The sequence below is a fragment of the Mizuhopecten yessoensis genome, unplaced genomic scaffold, assembly GCF_002113885.1.
Source record: "Mizuhopecten yessoensis strain PY_sf001 unplaced genomic scaffold, ASM211388v2 scaffold6015, whole genome shotgun sequence".
Classification (NCBI taxonomy): domain Eukaryota; kingdom Metazoa; phylum Mollusca; class Bivalvia; order Pectinida; family Pectinidae; genus Mizuhopecten; species Mizuhopecten yessoensis.
Genome location: NW_018406337.1, coordinates 183297 through 207998, shown reverse-complemented (window position 1 = coordinate 207998; position 24702 = coordinate 183297). Strand labels below are relative to the sequence as shown.

Sequence of the window (24702 nt, the reverse complement as noted above, 5' to 3'; positions counted from 1 at the left end):
GAAAAAAACATTTATAGAGTGGCATTTCGCAAAAACGGATATTATAATTAATATTCAGAATTATTTGGCAGAGAAATAAAAACCTGAAATTTTTATCTCAATGGTTGATATTTCAATCTGCACATTTCACAGGAGTGAATGGTTATTTATCTCTCACACTTTGAATTTCCCATCGTCAAAATCCTCGAAGTTCAAACGGTGATCCCAATGGAAGGCACCATCAATGGCTCGTGAAATATGTGACCCAGTTTATGACCCAATCTGTTGTAATAGATGGTTAAACTAAAGTGATGACGTTTGATAAACACAGCATTGTGTGTGGGAGCAGATTAAACATTATTATTCCTCCAGACGAAAAACGTGATTAGAAAAGTTGGAGAATAGCTCATCTGTTAATTCTCTATGATATCCTGTTTTACAACAAACATTGATAATCCGACACAATTTCGTGTTGAACTTTACAAACAAGGGAACAAGATAAAAAATAATAATTGATTATAAAAAAACGAATTACAACAAAATATATGAAAATGAATCATTTCTAAAACATAGACGGATTGTAAATAAATGATGTAAGTGAAATTTAGTAAATACGGTGGTTATTCCGCGGATAGGATGTATAATGACACCTCGCTCTGTTCAATAACATGTCCAAGAATTGGGATTTGGGACAACCACTATCTTAATCTCTTTTTAAATGTCCCTCGTTCGGTTGGATTATTTCTGATTTGAATGAATATATGGTGTCATGAACGATATAGTACTTGACAAAGATGAAGCCAACACCGCTGTCGCTGATATGACATAGTCTTAGTGTTAAACATCTATTTAACACTCAAAAAGGACATGAACCGATCATAAAACACCATTATAAAAATATACATAAAGATCTTCATCATTCTTTTATACAATGCTAAATACAAAAATAAAAATACATTGTCTGAAAGCTTTTTTATCTACACAGTCCCGTGTCGATAATGACCGACTTACTGTGGGGTTTTTTTAGTTTAAACTTTATTTTATTGATGTTTAATTACAATAGTACATGGTTATAAATACAGAAAAGGATCCAGAAACAAGTACATAGTACTTATGTAAATCCGTCCGTTTTTTTTTAAAGTAACAATATATAAAACACATATTTTTTGCAACCAAAGTTATCTTTGCATAGGTTGTTTAATGAGACTATGTTTGATCCACATCAAACGTAGGAGCGATAAAACTTAGGTTCCGGAAACTTCTAAAAATTAAAGTCTTACTCTTCCAGATCTGTTCCTAATACTTAAATATAGGATGATTGTCCGGAAGCGTGGTTCCCTTGATCAAATATCTACCCAACCATTTCTAAAGCGACTGCACGCTAAGATTCGTTTTATCACAGAAATACATCAATAAAATCTGTATAAAGCTTTCCCAATGTAAACGTGTGCGAACAATAGTATACAACTTATATCGGGTCTATTACAGCCAGGGTCGACTGCTAAAGACTACAACAGACATCGGACACAATGCTATCACAGTCCTATCCAACACTTTAGTCAACAATTGCGTGTGCTTAATAGGTACAGGCCCGACCACCTGGTCTTGGTTTATTTATATTTGTTAGACTATTTTAATTATGATATGCTGGAAGACCAGTTTTGATAATGAAATCGGCATCCCAACTTCAATGTTATATATATATATATATATATATTTATTTCAAATTAGGATTCCAGCATACCTTGACTTATATTGCATCATGTTGAATATTCATGACAGAACTTGTCACACACATTAATTGTAATTAAAGAGATACTGTTGAGGAGATAGCAGCAGACACACGACACGTACAATTCTCACAAAAGAAAAACCAAATACCACCGTTCAGACATCATGATAACATTACTATTGAAGTTTATCACAGTTGGTGCTGATGAACTAATGACCCATGAGAGCACAGATTGCCATTGTGAGGAGAAGGCCAAAGATTGACCTCTCAGTGGCCGCAGAGTTCAGCGGGGTCAGAGGCATCTCTCCAAATGGATTCGTCCCGTTTTTAATGGACCCGTCCTCGTTAATGACTCCCTCAGCCATAGCCTGTCGTTTGGCTAGTTGACGTAAAGCTACAAAGGAATAGAATGAAATTATTATTTTTTCTATTTGAAAATATCACACCATTTCAATGAAATATATGAAATAAAAAATGTTAATTTTTGTCAGCAAGCTACTGGCTCAACGTTCCGAAGGATGAAATATTCAAACAGTTTAAACGTTTATAGAGGAAGTAAATACCCCAAAACAGACTTTTCATTGCTCCCCACTTTAAAACACTATCTCATCTAAACTTTATAAGCTACCGATAGACACTACATTATCTAAACTTTTACAATTGCGTACATACACTACCTCTTCTTAACTCAAACTTCATACATTCTACTGAATCTAAACTATATTAACCTACATAGACACAATATCGTATAAACTATATAACGCATTAAGAAACTACCTCATCTTAACAATATTGAACTACACAGACATTACCTCATCTAAACTATAATAAACTACATAGACACTACCTCATCTAAACTATATTAAACTACACAGACATTACCTCATCTAAACTATATTAAACTACATAGACACTGCCTTATCTAAACTATATTAAACTACACAGCCACTGCCTCATCTAAACTACATTTAACTACACAGACACTACCTCATCTAAACTATATTGAACCACACAGACACTACCTCATCTAAACTATATTAAACTACATAGACACTACCTCATCTAAACTATATTAAACTATACAGACACTACCTCATCTAAACTATATTAAACTATACAGACACTACCTCATCTAAACTGTATTAAACTACATAGACACTACCTCATCTAAACTATATTAAACTACATAGACACGACCTTATCCAAACTATATTAAACTACACAGCCACTACCTCGTCTAAACTATAAAACTACACAGACATTACCTCATCTAAACTACATTTAACTACACAGACACGACCTCATCTAAACTATATTAAACTACACAGACAATACCTCGTCTAAACTATATTAAACTACACAGACGCTACCTCATGTAAACTATATTAAACTACATAGACACTACCTCATCTAAACTATATTAAACTACATAGACACTACCTCCTCTAAACTATATTAAACTACACAGACATTACCTCATCTAAAGTATATATTAAACTACATAGACACTACCTCATCTAAACTATATTAAACTACATAGACACGACCTTATCCAAACTATATTAAACTACACAGCCACTACCTCGTCTAAACTATAAAACTACACAGACATTACCTCATCTAAACTACATTTAACTACACAGACACGACCTCATCTAAACTATATTAAACTACACAGACAATACCTCGTCTAAACTATATTAAACTACACAGACGCTACCTCATCTAAACTATATTAAACTACATAGACACTACCTCATCTAAACTATATTAAACTACACAGACACTACCTCATCTAAACTATATTAAACTACATAGACACTAAATTGTCTAAACTATTAAACTACACAGACACATCCTCATCTAAACTATTNTCCTCATCTAAACTATATTAAACTATACAGACACTACCTCATCTAAACTATATTAAACTACATAGACACTACCTCATCTAAACTACATTTACATACACAGACACTACCTCGTCTTAACTATATTAAACTACACAGACACTAACTCATCTAAACTATATTAAACTACACAGACACACCCTCATCTAAACTATTTTAAACTACATAGACACTAAAGTGGCTAAACTATTAAACTACCCAGACACATCCTCACCTAAACTATTTTAAACCACACAGACACTACCTCGCCTTAACTATACTTAACTATATTATATACTTCCTCGTCTAAACTATATTACACTACACAGACACTAACTCAACTAAACTATATTAAACTACACAGACACTACCTCATCTTAACTATATTAAACTACATAGACACTACCTCGTCTAAACTATATTACACTACACAGACACTACCTCATCTAAGCTATATTAAACTACACAGACACTACTTCATCTAAACTATATTAAACTACACAGACACTACCTCGTTTAAACTATATTAAACTACATGGATACTACCACGTCCAAACTATATTAAACTACACAGACACTACCTCGCCTTAACTATACTTAACTATATTATATACTTCCTCGTCTAAACTATATTAAACTTCGTAGCTTCTATCCAATCTAAAATATATTAAACCTCGTCTAAACTATATTAAACTACATATCCACAACCTAATCTTAACTATAGATATTACAAAATAGCAGTCTGGTCTGCTGTAACTTAACGTGTGAATTATACGAAGCGGCAATTGTTCCTGACTCCCTACCTTTCCCCTTCACATAGAGACCATAATACCATCTTCCATAATTATACTGTATTACTTTTGTATTTTGTCAGTTGCCATTCTATCCAAACAAAACAATAAAACCAGAGTTGATTATTAAACTTACATGAAGAGCACGACCTACAGGACTTCATACAAAAGACCTTCATCCAGCCGGGATTGAGAGAACAGTGGTCATGATTGGCCCAGTCACCACAGTACTTATCCCAGTCCGGGCTATTTTTACACTCTGAATCTGAAACCGAGAACAATCGTGTCATTAGCATTCTATTTACGTAACGATTGCACGCACAATTTGTTAAGTGCATGATAGCGTTCTATACGAGAAAAGGATAACAAACAATGGTACCATTTCACTATTATCCGTGTCGTCCTCAATAGTAACGTTATCACTGGTTCTGTGTCTTACTCAATAGTAACGTTATCACTATTTCTGTGTCTCACTCAATAGTAACGTTATCACTATTTCTGTGTCGTCCTCAATAGAAACGTTATCGCTATTTCCGTGTCGTCCTCAATAGAAATGTTATCGCTATTTCTGTGTCGTCCTCAATAGAAACGTTATCACTATTTCTGTGTTGTCCTCAATAGAAATGTTATCGCTATTTTTGTGTCGTCCTCAATAGAAACGTTATCCCTATTTCTGTGTCGTTCTCAATAGAAATATAATCACTATTTCTGTGTCTTACTGAATAGTAACGTTATCGCTATTTCTGTGTCGTCCTGAATAGAAATGTTATCACTATTTCTGTGTCGTCCTTAATAGAAACGTTATCACTATTTCTGTGTCGTTCTCAATAGAAATATAATCACTATATCTGTGTCTTACTGAATAGTAACGTTATCGCTATTTCTGTGTCGTCCTCAAGAGAAACGTTATCGCTATTTCTGTGTCGTCCTCAAGAGAAACGTTATCGCTATTTCTGTGTCGTCCTGAATAGAAATGTTATCACTATTTCTATGTCGTCCTCAATAGAAACGTTATCGCTTTTCTGTGTCGTCCTCAATAGAAACGTTACCACTATTTCTGTGTCGTCCTCAATAGAAACGTTACCACTATTTCTGTGTCGTCCTCAATAGTAACGTTATCGCTATTTCTGTGTCATCCCCAATAGTAACGTTATCACTATTTCTGTGTCGTCCTCAAAAGTAACTTTATCACTAGTTCGGTGTCTTACTCAAAAGTAACGTTATCGCTATTTCTGTGTCCACCTCAATGGTAACGTTATCACTATTTCTGTGTCTTACTAAATAGTAACGTTATCACTATTTCTGTGGCGTCTTCAATAGAAATGTTATCGCTATTTCTGTGTCGTCCTCAAGAGAAACGTTATCGCTATTTCTGTGTCGTCCTCAATAGAAACGTTATCACTATTTCTGTGTCGTTCTCAATAGAAATATAATCACTATTTCTGTGTCTTACTGAATAGTAACGTTATCGCTATTTCTGTGTCATCCCCAATAGTAACGTTATCACTATTTCTGTGTCGTCCTCAAAAGTAACTTTATCACTAGTTCGGTGTCTTACTCAAAAGTAACGTTATCGCTATTTCTGTGTCCACCTCAATGGTAACGTTATCACTATTTCTGTGTCTTACTCAATAGTAACGTTATCACTATTTCTGTGTCCACCTCATTGGTAACGTTATCACTATTTCTGTGTTCACCTCAATGGTAACGTTATCACTATTTCTGTGTCTTACTCAATAGTAACGTTATCACTATTTCTGTGTCCATCTCAATAGTAACGTTATCACTATTTCTCTGCCTTCCTAAAGAGTAACATTATTTCATTTTTCTGTGTCTTCCGCAATGGTAATATTACCACTTTTAAATATCTAACTAAATAGTAACGTCATCACTATTTCTGTGTCTTACTCAATAGTAACGTTATTTCTTTTTCTGTGTCCTCCGCAATAGTAATATATCCACTCTAAAATACCTTTCTCGATAGTAACTTTATAACTAATAAATGAAAATGTCCTCCTCGAGAGTAACATTTTCACGTTCTTTATGTACGTTTTGAATCCTGGTCGGGCCTGGTTGCAATTTTACACTCAGAACATTCCCATCTCTATTTACATTTTTCATAAAACTTCCGCAGTATATTGTTTTATTTTCAGAAATAAATGATCAAAAAAGCTATAGTCATGCCAAACAAATTCTAATGCTTATTGTTTTACTGTGGTACTGGGATCTTTGTATAAAAAAATGCGAAACAGAAATGAGGGGACTTACTGCCAGTGGTTGTCATAACTCCAGTAGTGTCTGTGTCTCCTGTATTCGAAGTGGTCTCCTTTTTCTGTGGACATTCGTCACAAGACAGCATGCAGTTGACCTCCATGAATGTGGGGTTGATTTGACAGTGACCACCCTTTGCCCAGGCATCGCAACTGGAGTCTGGCCAGCGGTTTAAGCAGTCAGCTGTTCAAGGAAAAATGTGTTTCAATTATTTGTTTTCCATTTAATTATATACAATATTTTCCTTGAAGTATTAAGTTCAATAACCTCTATTCAACGAGCTATGTAATGTGTGAAATTGCGAGAAGCATAAGTCGCAAGGAGTGTAATCCGTGAGTAGCGTAATCATGTGGAGCGTTTATCGTCGGGAGCGTAATTACGAGAAGCGTTCTTATGAGGAACGTAATCGCAAGGAGCGTAAATCACGAGGAGCGTAAATCGCGAAGGGCGTAATCGGATTTCAAACAAATTGCCTTAATTGCAACTTCAAAATCGTCCTTTACAATAACGTTGACTATCTAACCTCTGGGTATAGCGGTTGTAGTAGGTGTTGTATAGGGAGTAGTTGTTCTTATTGGCCGTCGGGTGGTTGTTACTGGTCGCCGTGTTGACACTCGTGAGCGTGTCGTGGTCACTTGTGGCCTACGTGTGGTCACTCGTGGTCTACGTGTGGTCGATCCTGTGATGGGACATGTACGACAAGCTTTCTGACAGTTGTCTGGCATCCAGGCTGGATTAATCTGACACTCTCCTTTACGGGCCCACTCTTCACACTGGCTATCACTGTTGTGGCGGTTTTCACAGCTCGCTAGAATTAAGATTATACCATAATTTATTTGATGGCATGTGGAAAAAACGATTCAGTTACCAAAGTAAATATAATTGCTAATACTACATTGTTGATAGATTCATCAACCCCCAAATTTGCTCAAATACTTCACGTATAGGAGTTACCGTTTGGTTTGTTTTGGTGTGTTCCGTCCTATTCTACCACGTCTTCGATGTAATGTTAACGTCACTACTCATTGGTCAATAACCATGTCCTATTTGACGATAGACCATGTGCGTGCATGTATTATTTCCAACAGACCAACGCTCTTCAAAAAGCCCCCACCCCCTGCAAATGTAAACAACAGAGTCGCGTGACTTGTTTCTTTGTCGAATGAGGGAACGAGCATTTTATTTTGTATGAATTTGAAGATTTGCTAGTAGACAATCATATTTTTTATCAATGTTTTTTATTTAACTTCTAGACTATCTTCAAACATGTAAAGCTCACGGTCAGAGTATTCAGCTGAGAAATCCTTCCCACAATATATCTACATGACCTGTGAATAACAATATGCTGTAATAACTTGACCTGTGTATAACGGCAATATGGTATTAACTTGACCTGTGTATAACGACAATTTGGTGTATAACCTGTGTATAGCGACAATATGGTATTAACTTGACATGTGTATAACGACAATATGGTATAAACTTGACCTGGGTATTTCTACAATTTGGTGTATAACCTGTGTATAACGACTATATGGTGTATAACCTGTGTATAACGACTATATGATAGATAACCTGTATATAACGACTATAGGGTGTTTAACCAGACTTGTGTATTACGACATTATGGTGTATAATGGAACTACTATTTCATGACAATATGGTGTAGAAGTAGTGTTCCGACATAGTGGTGTGACGTACTTCCGGGTGGGCTGGCGTTTCGGTCACATAATCCACACGTGTAGTTGCAGCTTCGTCTCATCCATTCCTCATTGACGATACAGTCGCCATTGTCCTTCCATTTTCTGCACGCTGCATCGTCATAAAAATCGACACACTCACCCCTGTCATCTAAAGAGATAGAGAAATAATGGTTGTCATAGGAATGAAACTGTGAAAAGAAAATATGTGACTTCGTTGCGGCTCGAACACGCGATCCCAGACTTTCTAACTTGTCGCTCTACCGGTGAACTAAAGGGAAATTTCCTCTAGCTGAAGCTAGAAATGCCACTTTGACAGTATATACAGGGCACGTCCTTACCTGTGGTCATCAAACGATGGGTCACGTTCTGTATAGACCAAGGCTCTAGGCGTTTGTATTATAATGGAGAATGGTGGATATCGTTCGAACTGTGACCATATTTTACCGGTGTTTTTTTGCACTAGTGCAAAGCGATTTACTATGATAACCACTTAATACAATATCAATATTTCGATAGGTTTTAATTAAATCTGTCGCAGTACATGAAATATGAGCATCTTTTACTAATAATTATACAGCATAGAATTTATCTACGTACATGTGTTATATAAATGGCATATATTATATTATAACCATCAATAGAACATTCGCAATTGACCGTTTTGTGTATTTTGGTATTCCGTTTCCGTATTTTGTTTCTATGTTTTGTTGTTTAACTTCCTGTTTCCGGGAATAAAATGAAAAGTCGAAGTGTGAAGCTGTTTCGATTCTTCTCTAAATAATCCTCACCCATCTCAAACCCAATACACATGCATAACCTAAGTTGTTAGTTACACGTACCTGCACTAGATGTCGGCCTTCCACAGACACCACAAGCTTTACGACATTTGTCGTTCATGAAAGGGGCGTTGTTGGAGCACTCCGCCTGTGTAGCCCATATGTTACACTGCCAGTCGCTGGCAATGTTGACACAACCTGCAACAGCGATGACAACAAATGTATTTAAGAAATTAAAGTTTCCCTATCAGATCATGTCGCGGTCAATGAGTCTGAATAAGAATGATGCATAACAAAACGTGATGTAACATAGGTAGGCAGTGATGGGAATGGGAATTTCACAGGATCCTGACAACTATCCTTTTCAGAACGGAAATAGATCATGTAACAAACAGCGCGCTAGTTGCGAGAGCGTCACAATCATAGAGCCATTAATGCTAGTTCTAGGGGAACCGCACTCAGGGCGTTCCACTGACGCAGTAAACCACAGTTAGAGTAGTGTGTGGTCACTAAGTCACGAGACTACCCTGTCCTTTGATAGTAGTAATGGGAGGACCAAGATACAAACGAGTGGTTTAACTAATCATACTATAGTATATCGTGTTACAAAATATTGCGCTAATAGAAGGACAAACTTCAGATATTGCTGAAATTAATAGCAATCCAGTTAAAGTATACTGCAGCCAAAACGCGTCAGAGCACGATGAAAATTTCTGTAGTATGGATCTCAGACAGAAAACTGCCTTTAGAAATGAAGAAACATCGTCATTCAACGAAGATTTTGTTCCCTTCAAAGAAGTGCGTATTGTAAAAGTTGAAGATAAAAGAAATTGGTTCATGTATACTTACTCGGGTCTCCCGGCTGAACGTTGCCCTGCTCGCAATTGTATGTACCATCTGGACAGAGACATTCACAGTTTTGGTCCAGAAATCCGCCATTGACGCAAACCTTGCTCACTTTGTCACAGTGATCTGTGAAAAGTAAAAAAAAATAAGTTGCTGACGTCTCAACTCACTATTAGTTAAACTTGCTGCTGACGTCACAACTTAACGTTACAGTTATACATATTGCTGACGTCACAACTTACCGTTACAGTTATACATATTGCTGACGTCACAACTTACCGTTACAGTTACACATGTTGCTGACGTCACAATCCACTATTAGTTATACATACTGCTGACGTCACAATCTACTTTTAGTTATACTTGCTGCTGATGTCACAACTTACCGTTACAGTTACACATGTTGCTGACGTTACAACTCACTATAACAGTTATACTTGCTGCTGACGCTGCATATTTCCATCAGTTATACATATTGCTGACGTCACAACTTACCGTTACAGTTACACATGTTGCTGACGTCACAATCCACTATTAGTTATACATGTTGCTGACGTTACAATCTACTATAAGTTATATTTGCTGCTGACGTCACAACTTACCGTTGCAGTAATGCATGTTGCTGACGTTACAACTTACCGTTACAGTAAAACATGTTGCTGACGTCACAACTTACCGTTACATTTACACATGTTGCTGACGCACAACCCACTATTACAGTTATACTTGCTGCTGACGTCACGACTTACCGTTACAGTTATACATGTTGCTGACGACCTCTATATCGGTAAACGACAGTTCCTTTAGGTATACACGTCCAATCTCGCTTTCTCTGTCCGACTGTGTGGCCTGGATGGTTTGTTTTTTTCCGTCGCTGGAGAAGGCCTACAGTGACCGACAGACATATCACGTTTTGTGAAGAGAATCCAGAAACATACTATGTTATAATTTATATGTAAATACATTAAATCATGGCTAACTGTACGTTCAGTGATAGGGAGTTTTATGGATGAATTTATATGAATTTCATTGTTAATTTGTTTTGCCACTTACCGTAATTCCGTAGTGCATGACAGAGGAGTATTCGTATGAGACGTTGTAGGGATTGACAGTGCCAGCCGGGTACTTTTCGAACCAGCGCCGCATGGAAGGTTCCACGTTCTGACTAAGGATCCTGATGAATCCATCTCTGATTGGTCGCTGGTGCTCATGAATAAGGCCGAGGGCGTGGCCTATCTCGTGCAAGTACAATCCTTTCTGTTGAGACATAGGGGTTCACGTGGTATTTGAATATTCAGTGACTGTAGTGTGACGTTTACCCTGCTGAGTTTTGGTTGTTGGTGTTTTAATTAACGTTTATTTACCCTTTTATCGCCTACACACTGATTTCCCTTATATAATTGAAATCGGCCATACTAATGTTCATTATAAGCTGAGAATATTAAATTTAGCGATGAACCTTAACCTTACTGTTTTGTGCGTCTCATTCTGCCATATCAGTGACGTGTGATGCGGATTAACAACATCAAGCAAACATTGCTTACCCATCTGCATCCGTTGGCATCCAAATTGAGGAGCTGTTCTCCCCTCACCATTCCTAACTGTGAGTTACATCTGGAATGGTGGAATATGTTACATTTAATGAAAAGTAAGTATTTAAGACGTATATTTGTTAAGTGATTTCAACATCATCTTTTGTAGATAAACGTTCAGATTATCAAGCACAAGTAATACCAATATTACACCTCTCTCTTCTACTTATCTACTCTACAGATATGGAGTCCGACCGGAAGTTATTAAAACATTGCGCTATCTCCCCTTATGAATTCCATACGATTGCATAAAGTGGTTCTAAATACATGTAAATGTTTAAGTTTACGTACAAAGTATCACACATTACCGACATGTTCATGGTTTGTAGCAAAGTGTTTACATGATATATCAACAAAGAGCTCATAAAGATGATAGATTAATCGGTAGAATATAGGTTTGTTGAAATCCTTCATTTTCATGCTGTTGGCAATTTCAGATTCTCTCTACCTTTAAAATTCTTTCAGCATGAACTGATCGTTTGATGGTGTACGTCTACAGTTTCTGTCATTGTAGGCAGTTAAGAACGGGTTTCTTTGTTTATTACAGGTATTCCAATCGCTATATATCCCGTTCGACCCTTTTCTGTTGTTTGTGAATCATATGTATCATAAACAGTATTAACTACTCATCACAAAGTCAATAGGCCTTTTGGCCCCGATGACCCTTCTAGGGTTTCCATCGGAAATTCTATATATATATATGTTTGTGATTGCCTGTTTTTGTTTTTTTTTTGTTTTTTTGTTTGTTTTATATCATCAAAATCTTAAATCTTGATATACTCGCATTAGTATGTATGACGTTCATATATGAAATTAAATTCAAAAGAAGGAATGACAACTTACCCAAAGCCGTCGTTAAATAAAACGTAGTCAGTATCGGATGGCTCCCTCTCCTCGAAGCGGACACACGTGTACTTCTCCCATTCCCTCATCGACACCTTGATCATGTATTTGTCTAAATTACCTAAAATACATTGTATTGAGTAAGCGATGTGATATAATGGAAACTCGTCATGTTGTACAAATATCAGTAAACTTCAGGTGACTGATTAGACCCCCCACCCCCACCCACCCCCCTCTACAAGGCAAATATACAACAGGGCAGGTAATTAAGCTACAACGTACACACGCAATGGATTCAAACAAAAACAAGCATACATTGTATAATCTCACTTATTTGTTCATTAGGCCCACATTGAAGTATCGAAATGCTTCCTTTATCAGAAAGTCTCTCAAACACTGCTAATTCATAAACCACTTACAACTGTACCAGGTCATTTGCAGGTACATGGCTTTCGAACTTTAATAAAGTTATTATGATTATTTTATATATTCTGTATGTACATGTAATGTATCGAAATCATTTCTAACTACTTCAAGTTAATGCTTGTTAAGTTCCGCGACAGTACATCGAATAATAATATAAAATGGTACAAAACGGTACACTGACGGAGAAAGCAGTGAAATTAAACTGTGTTGACGATGGAGATTATGATTGGACAGAAAATGATGAAATCTATGCTACTTACTGAACACTCCATCTCTGAATGCATACTTCATCACAGCATTGGGCCAACGGAAGACCGTGTTCCTCACAGCTTTTCTCTTCTTCCTATCACCAAAACATAATTTAACTAACTGTATATTGAATTGTGTTTGTTTACAAAACAAACAAAAAAACAGAGCTCACTTTCCGTTACTCGTACTCAGAATTGATAAAACTACGACAAAATATGACACTAGGAATGATTTACAAAGAAGCCTTTCAAATTACATACGACGACACCCGTCATGTAAATCTAGGTAAAATATAAATAATATAATGTCCTCAAAGTTAGAAATGGGATAGAGGCAATGAAACAACAAGGCACAATAACGAGAATGATCAACATTAGCAGTCCTCATATCACACAGGGAAAAACCTTAACATCGAAGAATGCGACTGGAGTAGAAGAAGATGTAGCCTCATTGATTTCAACTTCTCGAGTGTATGATCGACTGATATGGTTAATACATTTCTTGTCATCCCGTAGCTGTTTTTTTCTGAAGGGATAAACTGAAAACGTTGGCAACATGTTGATGACTAGTCCTAATAAGTTTCCAATAACATGTACAATCAAACGTGACGGAAGTGTCAAATTGGAGCGTAAAGACTTGCCTACGTTTATCATTATTTTGTTGCTTAATTATTATTTTGAATGGAGGATCTACCGCACATACATATAACATTTATGTATACCTTTTCTGTCATTAACAAAGAAAACTGATGATGCTTAGTGATTATATGAGTATTGCAGTAAGATGCTGGACAATTGTGCTTAATGATTATATGAGTATTGCAGTAAGATGCTGGGCTATGGTGCTAGGTGATTATATGAGTATTGCAGTACGTATGCTGGGCTATGATGCTTAGTGATTATATGAGTATTGCAGTACGTATGCTGGACTATGGTGCTTAGTGAAGGAAAAGTGAGCCACAAACCCTGTGTCACATGGCCATCTTAACTATTTCCATTGCACATATATGTTGTGTATTTAAACAACTGACGTGCTCATAACTAAACTGATTTTTAAGGAGGTAAATGTCGTGATAACGTAACGTAAACATTACATGAAATAGTCAGTTATATTGACAATAAATTCCAATAAAATATCTCAGGATTATGATATATGCATATTCCTCAACGTTTAACTTTGCACATATTGTTAATGTACTGAAGGTATCAGGGATACAAACTACGTTAGTATGTTATTGTCCTGCTCCGATCACGTTATCAGTATTAGACAACATTCAAGACTTTGTAGAGTCATTAACTTGTCGTTTTATCCGTCATTAAACAAAGAACATTAAAGCAATCATCCCTGATTGTGCAGAAGGGGGTAGATGGACACATCAGCATGCTTGAATATAATGTTGGAATGAATGAATCAATGAACTGTTGTCTTCTTATTGAGGAAATCATACATATAACTGGCTAGGCTTTAGACCCCGGATCCTAAGAACCGGTATAGTTACAAAGGGATTGATGCTTGAACAAAAAAAAAGAAGAAAAACAAAACAACAAAATAGGAAGCTACATGTTTACCTTTTCTTTGTGGTGTCTGGATAAAACGCAGCAAACTGTTCTGGGGTCAGCATCATGTCCAGTTCAGCGAGTTTTTTGCCACCGGGTATCTGGACTAAATTGGCTGCCACTGGGTTAAAAAATGTTAATCAGTGTAGTTAAAATCCATGCCAAGAAAGTTTGCCAAAACCCTGACGATTCGAGTGGGATTAAGTAATTTCGGAAAATGATACTCAAGCCTTTTTATCAAAATCATGTTCCTATTTCTTACAACTTATTCATAATCTTTGTCAACACAGTGTCACAATATATCACAACATCATCAATGCTGTATATTATAGCGACAATACACGGGGACTAAATGTACCTTAACGTCAACACACATGAATAAGGTATACCAAAGCATCATCACACAGTGCAGAATATACAACAGCGTCAATACACAGGTACAAAATATACAGCAGTGTCAATACACAGGTATAAAATATACCACAGTGTCAATACACAGGTACAGAATATACAACAGCGTCAATACACAGGTACAAAATATACAGCAGTGTCAATACACAGGTATAAAATATACCACAGTGTCAATACACAGGTACAAAATATACAACAGCGTCAATACACAGGTACAAAATATACAGCAGTGTCAATACACAGGTATAAAATATACCACAGTGTCAATACACAGGTACAAAATATACAACAGCGTCAATACACAGGTACAAAATATACAGCAGTGTCAATACACAGGTATAAAATATACCAGTGTCAATACACAGGTACAAAATATACAACAGCGTCAATACAAAGGTACAAAATATACAGCAGTGTCAATACACAGGTATAAAATATACCACAGTGTCAATACACAGGTACAAAATATACAACAGCGTCAATACAAAGGTACAAAATATACAGCAGTGTCAATACACAGGTATAAAATATACCACAATGTCAATACACAAGCACAAAATATACAACAGCGTCAACACACAAGTACAAAATATACCAAAGCGTCAATACACAGGTACAAAATATACAGCAGTGCCAATACACAGGTATAAAATATACCACAGTGTCAATACACAAGCACAAAATAGACAACAGCGTCAATACACAAGTACAAAGTATACCAAAGCGTCAATACACAGGTACAAAATATACAGCAGTGTCAATACACAGGTATAAAATATACCACAATGTCAATACACAAGCACAAAATATACAACAGCGTCAATACACAAGTACAAAGTATACTAAAGCGTCAATACACAAGTACAAAATGTACCAAAGCGTCAATATACAGGTACAAAATGTACCACAGCGTCAATACACAGGTACAAAATATACTGCAGTGTCAATACACAGGTACAACATGTACCACAGCGTCAATACACAGGTATAAAATATACGAAAGTGTTAATACACAGGTACAAAATATACCACAGCGTCAATACACAGGTACAAAATATACCAAAGCGTCAATACACAGGTACAAAATGTACCACAGCGTCAAAACACACGTACAAAATATACCAAAGCGTCAATACACAGGTACAAAATGTACCACAGCGTCAAAACACACGTACAAAATATACCAAAGCGTCAATACACAGGTACAAAATGTACCACAGCGTCAAAACACACGTACAAAATATACCAAAGCGTCAATACACAGGTACAAAATGTACCACAGCGTCAAAACACACGTACAAAATATACCAAAGCGTCAATACACAGGTACAAAATGTACCACAGCGTCAAAACACACGTACAAAATATACCAAAGCGTCAATACACAGGTACAAAATGTACCACAGCGTCAAAACACACGTACAAAATATACCAAAGCGTCAATACACAGGTACAAAATGTACCACAGCGTCAAAACACACGTACAAAATATACCAAAGCGTCAATACACAAGTACAAAATGTACCACAGTGTCAAAACACACGTACAAAATATACCAAAGCGTCAATACACAAGTACAAAATATACCAAAGCGTCAATACACAAGTACAAAATGTACCACAGCGTCAATACAAAGGTACAAAATGTACCACAGCGTCAATACACAGGTATAAAATACACCACAGCATCAATACACAGGTACAAAATGTACTACAGCGTCAATACACAGGTATGAAATATACCACAGCCTCAAACCACAGGTACAAAATGTACCACAGTGTTAATACATATGCACAAAATACCATATCATCCTCACCACCCTAAGTTAACTCTGATATGTTAATAAGTGTGTAAATGAATGAATGCTATAATTAGTCCAGGTCCCATCCTAGTGTTACTATTTAAATTAGAAATTAACATGCAACAAAACGACAGTAACATCATCAATAGCAACAAGAATATATCATGTTGATCGTTTACGTACCGATATGATATAATTTGACTAAAGAAATATTAATAATAAGTATAACATTACATTATTACTGCTCACTCAGAAACGCCAATGCGAACACACAATACATGATGTGTGACAATATTAAGAAATAAGCCTTGTCAAATAGGCTGGTTGGTAGGTTGTATAGGGTTTCACGTCCTATCAACAGCTAAGGTCATTTAAGTATACGTGCCTGTGTGTAGGCAAATAAATACACCATTATACCCTGTGAAACGGGAATGATATTTCCAATTGGGTTTGATTGGAAGCGTATTTTTTAACTGTATTGTCCACGTATACTGTTACCTGAGTACTATTAATATCCATTGTTATGTATTAGTGTAACCTACAATGTACACTGAACTAGATCTTTGATAGTACATTGGAAATACTGTGTGACGAACGTGTTAACATATCACAATACAAAAAAATACATTGGCACAAACGCGAGCTCTCCTCTCTAATTTTTACGTACCCTCTCCTGCCAAGCAGGAATATGACTAACTTATCGGCGATAGTCCACGTGGCGTAAAGGTAGCTCACGTGCATATGTAGTGCATAGCGCACGGGCACACTTATCACGCTCTATAAACTGTGTGTAGCAGCACCTATTGTTTCATCTGAGCACATTGATAATTTGATACTTATAGGTTGTTATTTGTTCAAAAGGAACCAGCGATATTTGTTTCAGAGATGTGGATTTCATTTGGGGATATGTGTCAGTAGAAAACATCTGGCCTCCATGTTTTTCTTGGACCAGGTCTACTTAACGACTTTCAGTCAAAGCAACCTTTCCGACCAATTTATTTTCTGAACTATAACATATCCTTACTATCGCTGTAGGTAAAGCGATACAGTATGGTCAACGAAAAACAAGAAATACGAATACTTGTATTACTTAAAAATTGGTTCGACAATTATAAGTTTGAAATTCTAAACTACGGAAAGGTAAAGCTAACTAGGCTTATTCAATCGGGTCCTGGTTCTTATTGTTAGCACACAGATCTCATTGAATTCCCTTAGCTATGTTTCATGTGATACAAGCTTTTTCGATGCTTTATTTCAAAGAGTTTAAAAACCATAGTAAACGTCAATATAGGAGTGTTTGTTTTTGATGTACAGACGTAAACAACCCATCGCGCCTAACTGTTTGTGTGTCGGACTGCACTCAATAGTAATGATGCAAGAAAAAATGTATTTTATGTTATCGTCATAACCGATTTGAATGTGAACTCAATGGCCTATACCGATCAACATAATAAGTATAGTTCGTGAACAATTGTTTATCAACCTTCCGGTTCTTTTGGCGAGGATATTAATTATCGTTGAACTTGTGTTATTATGTATATATAAATTCTTTAATTCAGCATTGTCAAGATGTTGTCTATACTGTACGTGTAGCCTTGTCAAGATGTTGTCTATACTGTACGTGTAGCCTTGTCAAGATGTTGTCTATACTGTACATGTAGCATGTCTAGGTGTTGTCTATACTGTACGTGTAGCCTGTCTAGGTGTTGTGTATTGTGACTTTTCCGGGTTTGGTTTCATACTCTGTAGGACTACTATAATATAGGTTAATTAACACCCCATCGGAAACCAGACTGATCACATGGCCCTGCGCTTCTAGCAGTACCTGGATCTTGGCAGTACCCTTGTTAATGGGATAGTTATGATATATCTTACCAATCTTTTTATTTTTCCAGAAAACACGTGCCAAGAGCATTAAGTGAACGTGAATGAAATAGACGGGTTCAGACTAGCATGTGTTATAGTGTGTTTCTGACGAGTTGCTTATTGTGCAAAATGCATAAAACATATCGCTATTAGTACTATTCTTTATAGTTCGCAAAACACAACAGTTCTGTAGTTGGTGTCGGTGATGACGTCATACTTACTTTGATTATCACCCATAGTTTTTAATATAATCTGGTCGATGGTCAGGTCTGTGGCTGGTTTCCGGTCCCTCTGTCCGTATACACAGACCATCGCGTACCACACCTGTAAAGGATGAAAGAGTTGACTCATTTCCTGTAGGGTTTAACCACATTCCTTACAGATCAAAATAGTGGTTGTTCATGTTCAGTAAAATCATCTTGTAATTGTACCGAATTTTGTTTAACCATGTAAAACACCATTTACAATTAAAGGATATTGGCGATATAGAGGTTACACAAACAGTGGTTGTTGAATATGGTATATTTTTCATTTGAGTTAGTTAATTTTCAGAAGTTACAAAAGACACGAACTTTAGCGAGTGTCTTTCTGTAACTTTTGAAAATTAACTAACGAGAGTGAAATAAATACCATATTATGGGTCAAAATACGCCACTCGAGATCAAAGAAGGACTTTTTCATGGAAACCCACATACACTTTTCACTGAGTGTATATATATCGGTATAAAGTTATTTTTATTCCTAATCTCATTTAAATTACATTGTATGACCCGTGTCTTCGAACAGGCACAGACAGTATAACATCTAATCACATTTTAACGAAGTTTAAATTGAAACTGAGTCATACCGTAAAAAACCCAAACGAAGACATACCTATAGTAGCATCATAGCGTCGATGTGACTGGGCCATCCTCGACCAAACATAATTAACCTGAATTTGTTCAATGTCAGTGTACATGGTCATATGCTAGATAAATCGTGCATTATCAGCTATCTAAGATTTTTATAACAGCCTAACTCAAACAACTCTTACACGAAAGAAAATAGTTGTCGGTGTACCAGATTGTACTTTTAGTTGTTAACCTTGGCACCTCCGTGACTTGATTAGGAAATAGGCAGTTTGGTTTTACGTATAAATACTTGAGTGCAGTCCCAGATATTTATACAAAGTGTCGAATAAGATTGTTTTCAATTATATATCATCGTAATGGGAGTGTGGGCCTGACATACTGACATGATTCTACACGTGATGTAGTAAAGCTGCAGTATGCTTCTATTAGTGACAAGCGACATTTTGGCGTAATGATGAAGTTTGACATTACAGCAAGAAATCCAAGAATCATAAAGAGCATAAGGAAAAACATAGCTTGAACTGCAATGGCGGTAAATGAAACCATGAGCCTAATATCGATAGTAAACTATACACATATAAATTGATAAATAAACGAACTATTCAATGTTATGTAATGTTATTTAATTGTGATATGCATCATTTCAAAAGAGGCCGACATCAAGAAATCTGCAAAATAAATTCTATGCCTCTAAACTCCTATCCAAATATTGCCATCAAAATGGTGACATTTGGTGTTTTGTATTCCAACAGAGCCATGTTATTATTCCAAACACAAAACTGGTATTACTATTCAAGCATAACGAAGTTGTTATATTCAAATCATAGGAGTAACTACCACAAAATGTGAAATAAAAGGAAACGTCAGCTAGTTTATTTGGGGCTGCCGACACGCTTGGTTCATCCTCGTGGCTTTGTGGCATTCTTTGGCAACCGCTCTAAGAGGATGGCGGACGTGTCTTAAAGTATTGTTGTGAGTGTTGCTGCTTTGTTTGTAGGACCGTAAACAATGTAAAGATAGCATACATAACTGCGACAGGCTGTGATAAGTGTATTCTAGAATATTACATCTTATTATCTCCATGATCAAAATATTCTAACATACAACATACAATTATATTTCCTCTCCCTCTACGGCAGAGTGCAAACTTCAATAAGTACCTACATGATAGATAGAAAAAACCTTGCGCTCACTGTCAAACATAAAAAAGGTAATACATAGTTTACTACAACGACTGTTTAATACCTAACATGATGTTAAGTTTAGTCATATTCAAAACAGGGTCCTAGACGCTTAAGTTAAAGTAGCCATGTCACTGAAATACGCAAGCTTGATGACAAAGCGGAAGTAGAACAAGGCTACTATGAGTGAGAGCGCTAAATCTGTTTGTATATGTATATATACTGTATATGTAATATACTAATATAGTCAACAGTTAACGAAACAACAATTTTACTTTAAAGAAAATAAATGGGTGAACATTTACTAAAACAATAGATTTCGCTTAATATCACTTCTCATTTGTCAGATGAAAACGTGACATTAACCGGATCATGACATTAAGAGAAATCGTGTTTTTCTGACCATTTCAAATGTCAATGTATTATGATATGTGAAATGCCAGGCATAAAATGATATAGTATCATTACAAACTCAATCAAAACTGAAAGACCTAATACCGAACAGATTTACCAGGTCAATTAGTAAAACCAGTACTGAAAACAATGGTAGGATATGGACAGTTGGTAGCTATAGACGGCATTCCTACCAAAATGTTTAGCAAAAACTTCACAGAGACATTTCACACTAAAAGATAAGAACCCTTTAGAAAAATAAAGTAAAATTAATATTTAATCTGTTATATATTATCAAGGAGCCACGTGCGTGAATGCGTTTTTTTGTCACTGAGCACGTGCAATTTGACCTCTGTGACATTTAAATCTTATTTCATTACTTAACATGCTCATTAGGTAGATAACGTGTCGACTGAAGGGCGATATAGTATACAGAAGTCTGACTTTGTGATAAAATATCTCAGACGATTGAATATAACTAAGTCAGACTCTGTTATAAAATATCACAGTAGACTGGGTATATAGTAAATTTGTAATAAAATACCTCAGACGATATAATATAATTAAGTCAGACTCTGTTATGAAATATGACAGACGATTGGGTATAAAATAGCATTGTTATAGAAAAATGCAGAATACAGAGAAAACTATAGTGGCTCTATAATAAATGTTCGCAGACGATAGAGAAAAATACAACGGCTTTGTATTCAGGATCGCAGATGATTGAGAAAGATAATTTATAGTGGCTTTTAATGAAGTATCACAGAATATAGAGAAAGATATAATGGCTTTATAATGAAGTATCACAGATGATTGAGAGAGACATAGTGGATTAGTAACAAAGTATTCCATACGAAGGAATGTATGCTAGCCAGACGTTGTGATGAAGTATAACGTATGGTAGAGTATAATGCCTGGAGGTATTGTTATAAAATATCCCAGACGAAATGGATCGTTGTATCAGTTCTATTGGAAACACATTTCTTCCTAAGTAGCGTTACACTAAAGACTCTGTGTCAATGATCTCACTAACGTTACATCTTGTTTCGATACAGACTATATATAAGTTACTTTCATTGTCGTATCGATGTATGTATAAACATTCTGAAATCGGTATTGTTAACTGATACGGCAAATCCCATTTTAAACTGAGGAGTTAGATGATATCGTGAATGTAGTGATATTATCGTAGATCATAACAGATGCTAAGATATCTCTTTTATCGAGTTTCTGGTCTTTGTTACATCTGACCTATAGAGTAGGGAAATTATCTCCATTCTTGTTATCTTTTACGATATCATTACGACACTCCCACGTCGTTTTCAACAATGAAAGGTTAAAATATACTAATAAAGTTTTATTGTCTTCATCGAAAATGTTGTTTTTTTAAATATGTGTACATTAATTTGTGAATGGTCGAACTCTCCATGCTTACCAAACTTCTTTTTCTTGTCTAAAACCACAATCTTACGCATCAGTTTACACGTAATGAACGAGGAGCATCGAATGTTTTTATAGAATTTAAAAAAAAACCGGTATTAAATTTGAAATGTGAAGCGTTTGAGTTTTAAATCAAACAAATAAATAAATGAAGACTGTGATAGAGGTTACAACCAGTATAGCGAGCGTGCTATAACATTATAATTACCGTGAGTAGTGCTGTCCGGTAGATAACCCTCATAATGACCAGTCCTTGTACGTCCACGTAACAGTGGGGTCCTAAGTACAACTAGTGCCTTACAATGTGTGTACTGCGTACCTGATGCTAGAAATATATACTGTTTATTTTCACCATGAACATTTTCTTTTATATAGACATCCGTCAGAGGCTGAACAGCCCCATCATCTGGCCTAGCGGAAGAGGCACTTTAGGGGTGCTCACTTATTATACACTCATAGGCCCTTATATGTAGATAAATCGTACTAATACGCGGAAATATTCATCAACAGTGGGGTTCTAAACAGTATCGCGTTAAAACACTTCAAACATATTATATCACAAAAATGGGCATTAATGATTAAACCATCATGTCTGAAAGAATTAAAGATGTTCTTTTCGTGATCGCACAGTTGATATTCTAAAGACAATTCAAATCATTTATATATACACGTGAATAATTATTTGTGTTATATAAAATTTTGACATAGAGACGAAATATTTGCTTAAACTACATTGTCGAAAAGAAGGATGTTTTCACATCCGCCAAACTAATGATGTCACTATGCTATTTTATACGAACGATCCCCAAAAAGTTCAGTCGGTTTAAGTACTTTGTCTCGGGCCCATTTTGACTCATATCATGCAACTGAAGAACGGGGTCCGTGAAACAAACCACCAGCCGTAAACAGTTATCAGGTCCGCCTTAAGACAGCCTGTTCGTTGTCTACGCTTGTTGTTCAATCTTTGTTGACGCTGTTCAGATTTTTGTTTGACATTACTTAGCCTTTCTCTATATGTAAATATATAAATTTGTTATGCTTAAAGTACTGCTGTTTATGGTACAATCACGTAATTTAATTATCCTGTTATGTATAAGGTAGGAAGAATGTTTTTCATACAAGAAAACATATATGTACACAACAGCCACACATGTTTACATATTATTTTATATCAAAAATGTAAGCGATATAATTCGACCGAATTATCGCTCCATTATCGCATCTGCCAATCTCGTCGTAGACAGCAAATTAAACTGACTATTTCCTGTCCAATACTTTGATTTGTGAATTTTATATTTAAAAAAAGCAATTTACAAACAGTTATAAGGCAATAACATTGGATTTTATGTGCAGAACATCCATATTTACGTCTCGCTTCCGCAAACTAGTTTTATGTAGCTATAAAGGGAAATTGTTGGATTATAACATTGTTTAGGCGAACATATCTCCATAAGAGGATATACTAACTGAAGTATTTTAATATGCCACACAGATATTCATTTGATTATAGTTCGGCTTTTGGTTTGTTTGTGTTTTACGTCCTATTAACAGCTATGGTCATTTAAGGACGTGCCAGGTTTTGGTGGTGAAGAAGGGCCGGAGTTTCCCGAGAAAAAACACCGCCCTACCGCAAGTACCTGGCTACTGCCCAATGCAGGCATCGAACCAGCGACCCAGTGGTGGAGGGCTAGTGGTAGCTAGTTATATCTTTTTTGGGAGCGCCGCTGGGGTTGGGGGTAGGGGTGGGGAGAGAAGCTTCTGGTTTTCTTACTTTGTTCTGTAAGATTAAATCAAAGCAACGCCTTTTGACAAGGTAAACAAGAATCACGCGTAATTATATGTGTCGCCTGTCCCGCTTTGTCAATATAATAAGCATTTGACATAGTACATAAGGAAACGGACCTAAACGCAAAATTATAACATTGATTTATTTTAAAGGCCAGAAATTTCAGGTTTTTATCTGAAAAAGTGCAGAAATCCATGAAATGTTTTTAAAGTAGTAGGCTCTACTACCCATGCTACATGTATGATTGATGTTTGGTTGGTCTAGCTCTTAAACTTTGTCAAAAGAGCCTAATATGCAAGAGCTTAACGCAAAACCTTAAC

At 36.1% G+C, this 24702-nt stretch overlaps 1 protein-coding gene across 1 annotated transcript; it reads right to left on the bottom strand.

The window, feature by feature from the left end:
• Positions 1-1107: 1107 nt before the first annotated feature.
• Positions 1108-22955, bottom strand: LOC110451421 (zinc metalloproteinase nas-14-like). The gene is made up of 15 exons (XM_021499429.1): positions 22805-22955; positions 18953-19055; positions 14666-14774; positions 13109-13191; positions 12423-12543; positions 11532-11601; positions 11041-11244; positions 10737-10872; positions 9991-10113; positions 9205-9339; positions 8364-8513; positions 7186-7470; positions 6660-6845; positions 4528-4656; positions 1108-2105 (listed from the first exon to the last, which is right to left on the bottom strand). Exons 1-15 carry the CDS (start codon positions 22835-22837, stop codon positions 1921-1923), a joined length of 2052 nt encoding a protein of 683 aa, XP_021355104.1. The 5' UTR covers positions 22838-22955; the 3' UTR covers positions 1108-1920.
• Between the last annotated feature and the right edge of the window lie 1747 nt (positions 22956-24702).

Excerpts from the sequence above, each read along its gene's own strand:
- LOC110451421 (XM_021499429.1), bottom strand. The coding sequence starts at position 22,837 with ATGAGGGTTATCTACCGGACAGCACTACTCACG. Across the intron at positions 19,056-22,804 it reads ACCGGACAGCACTACTCACG|GTGTGGTACGCGATGGTCTG; the intron begins GTAATTATAATG and ends CATCCTTTACAG. Across the intron at positions 13,192-14,665 it reads CCAGACACCACAAAGAAAAG|GAAGAAGAGAAAAGCTGTGA; the intron begins GTAAACATGTAG and ends TTTTGGTGATAG.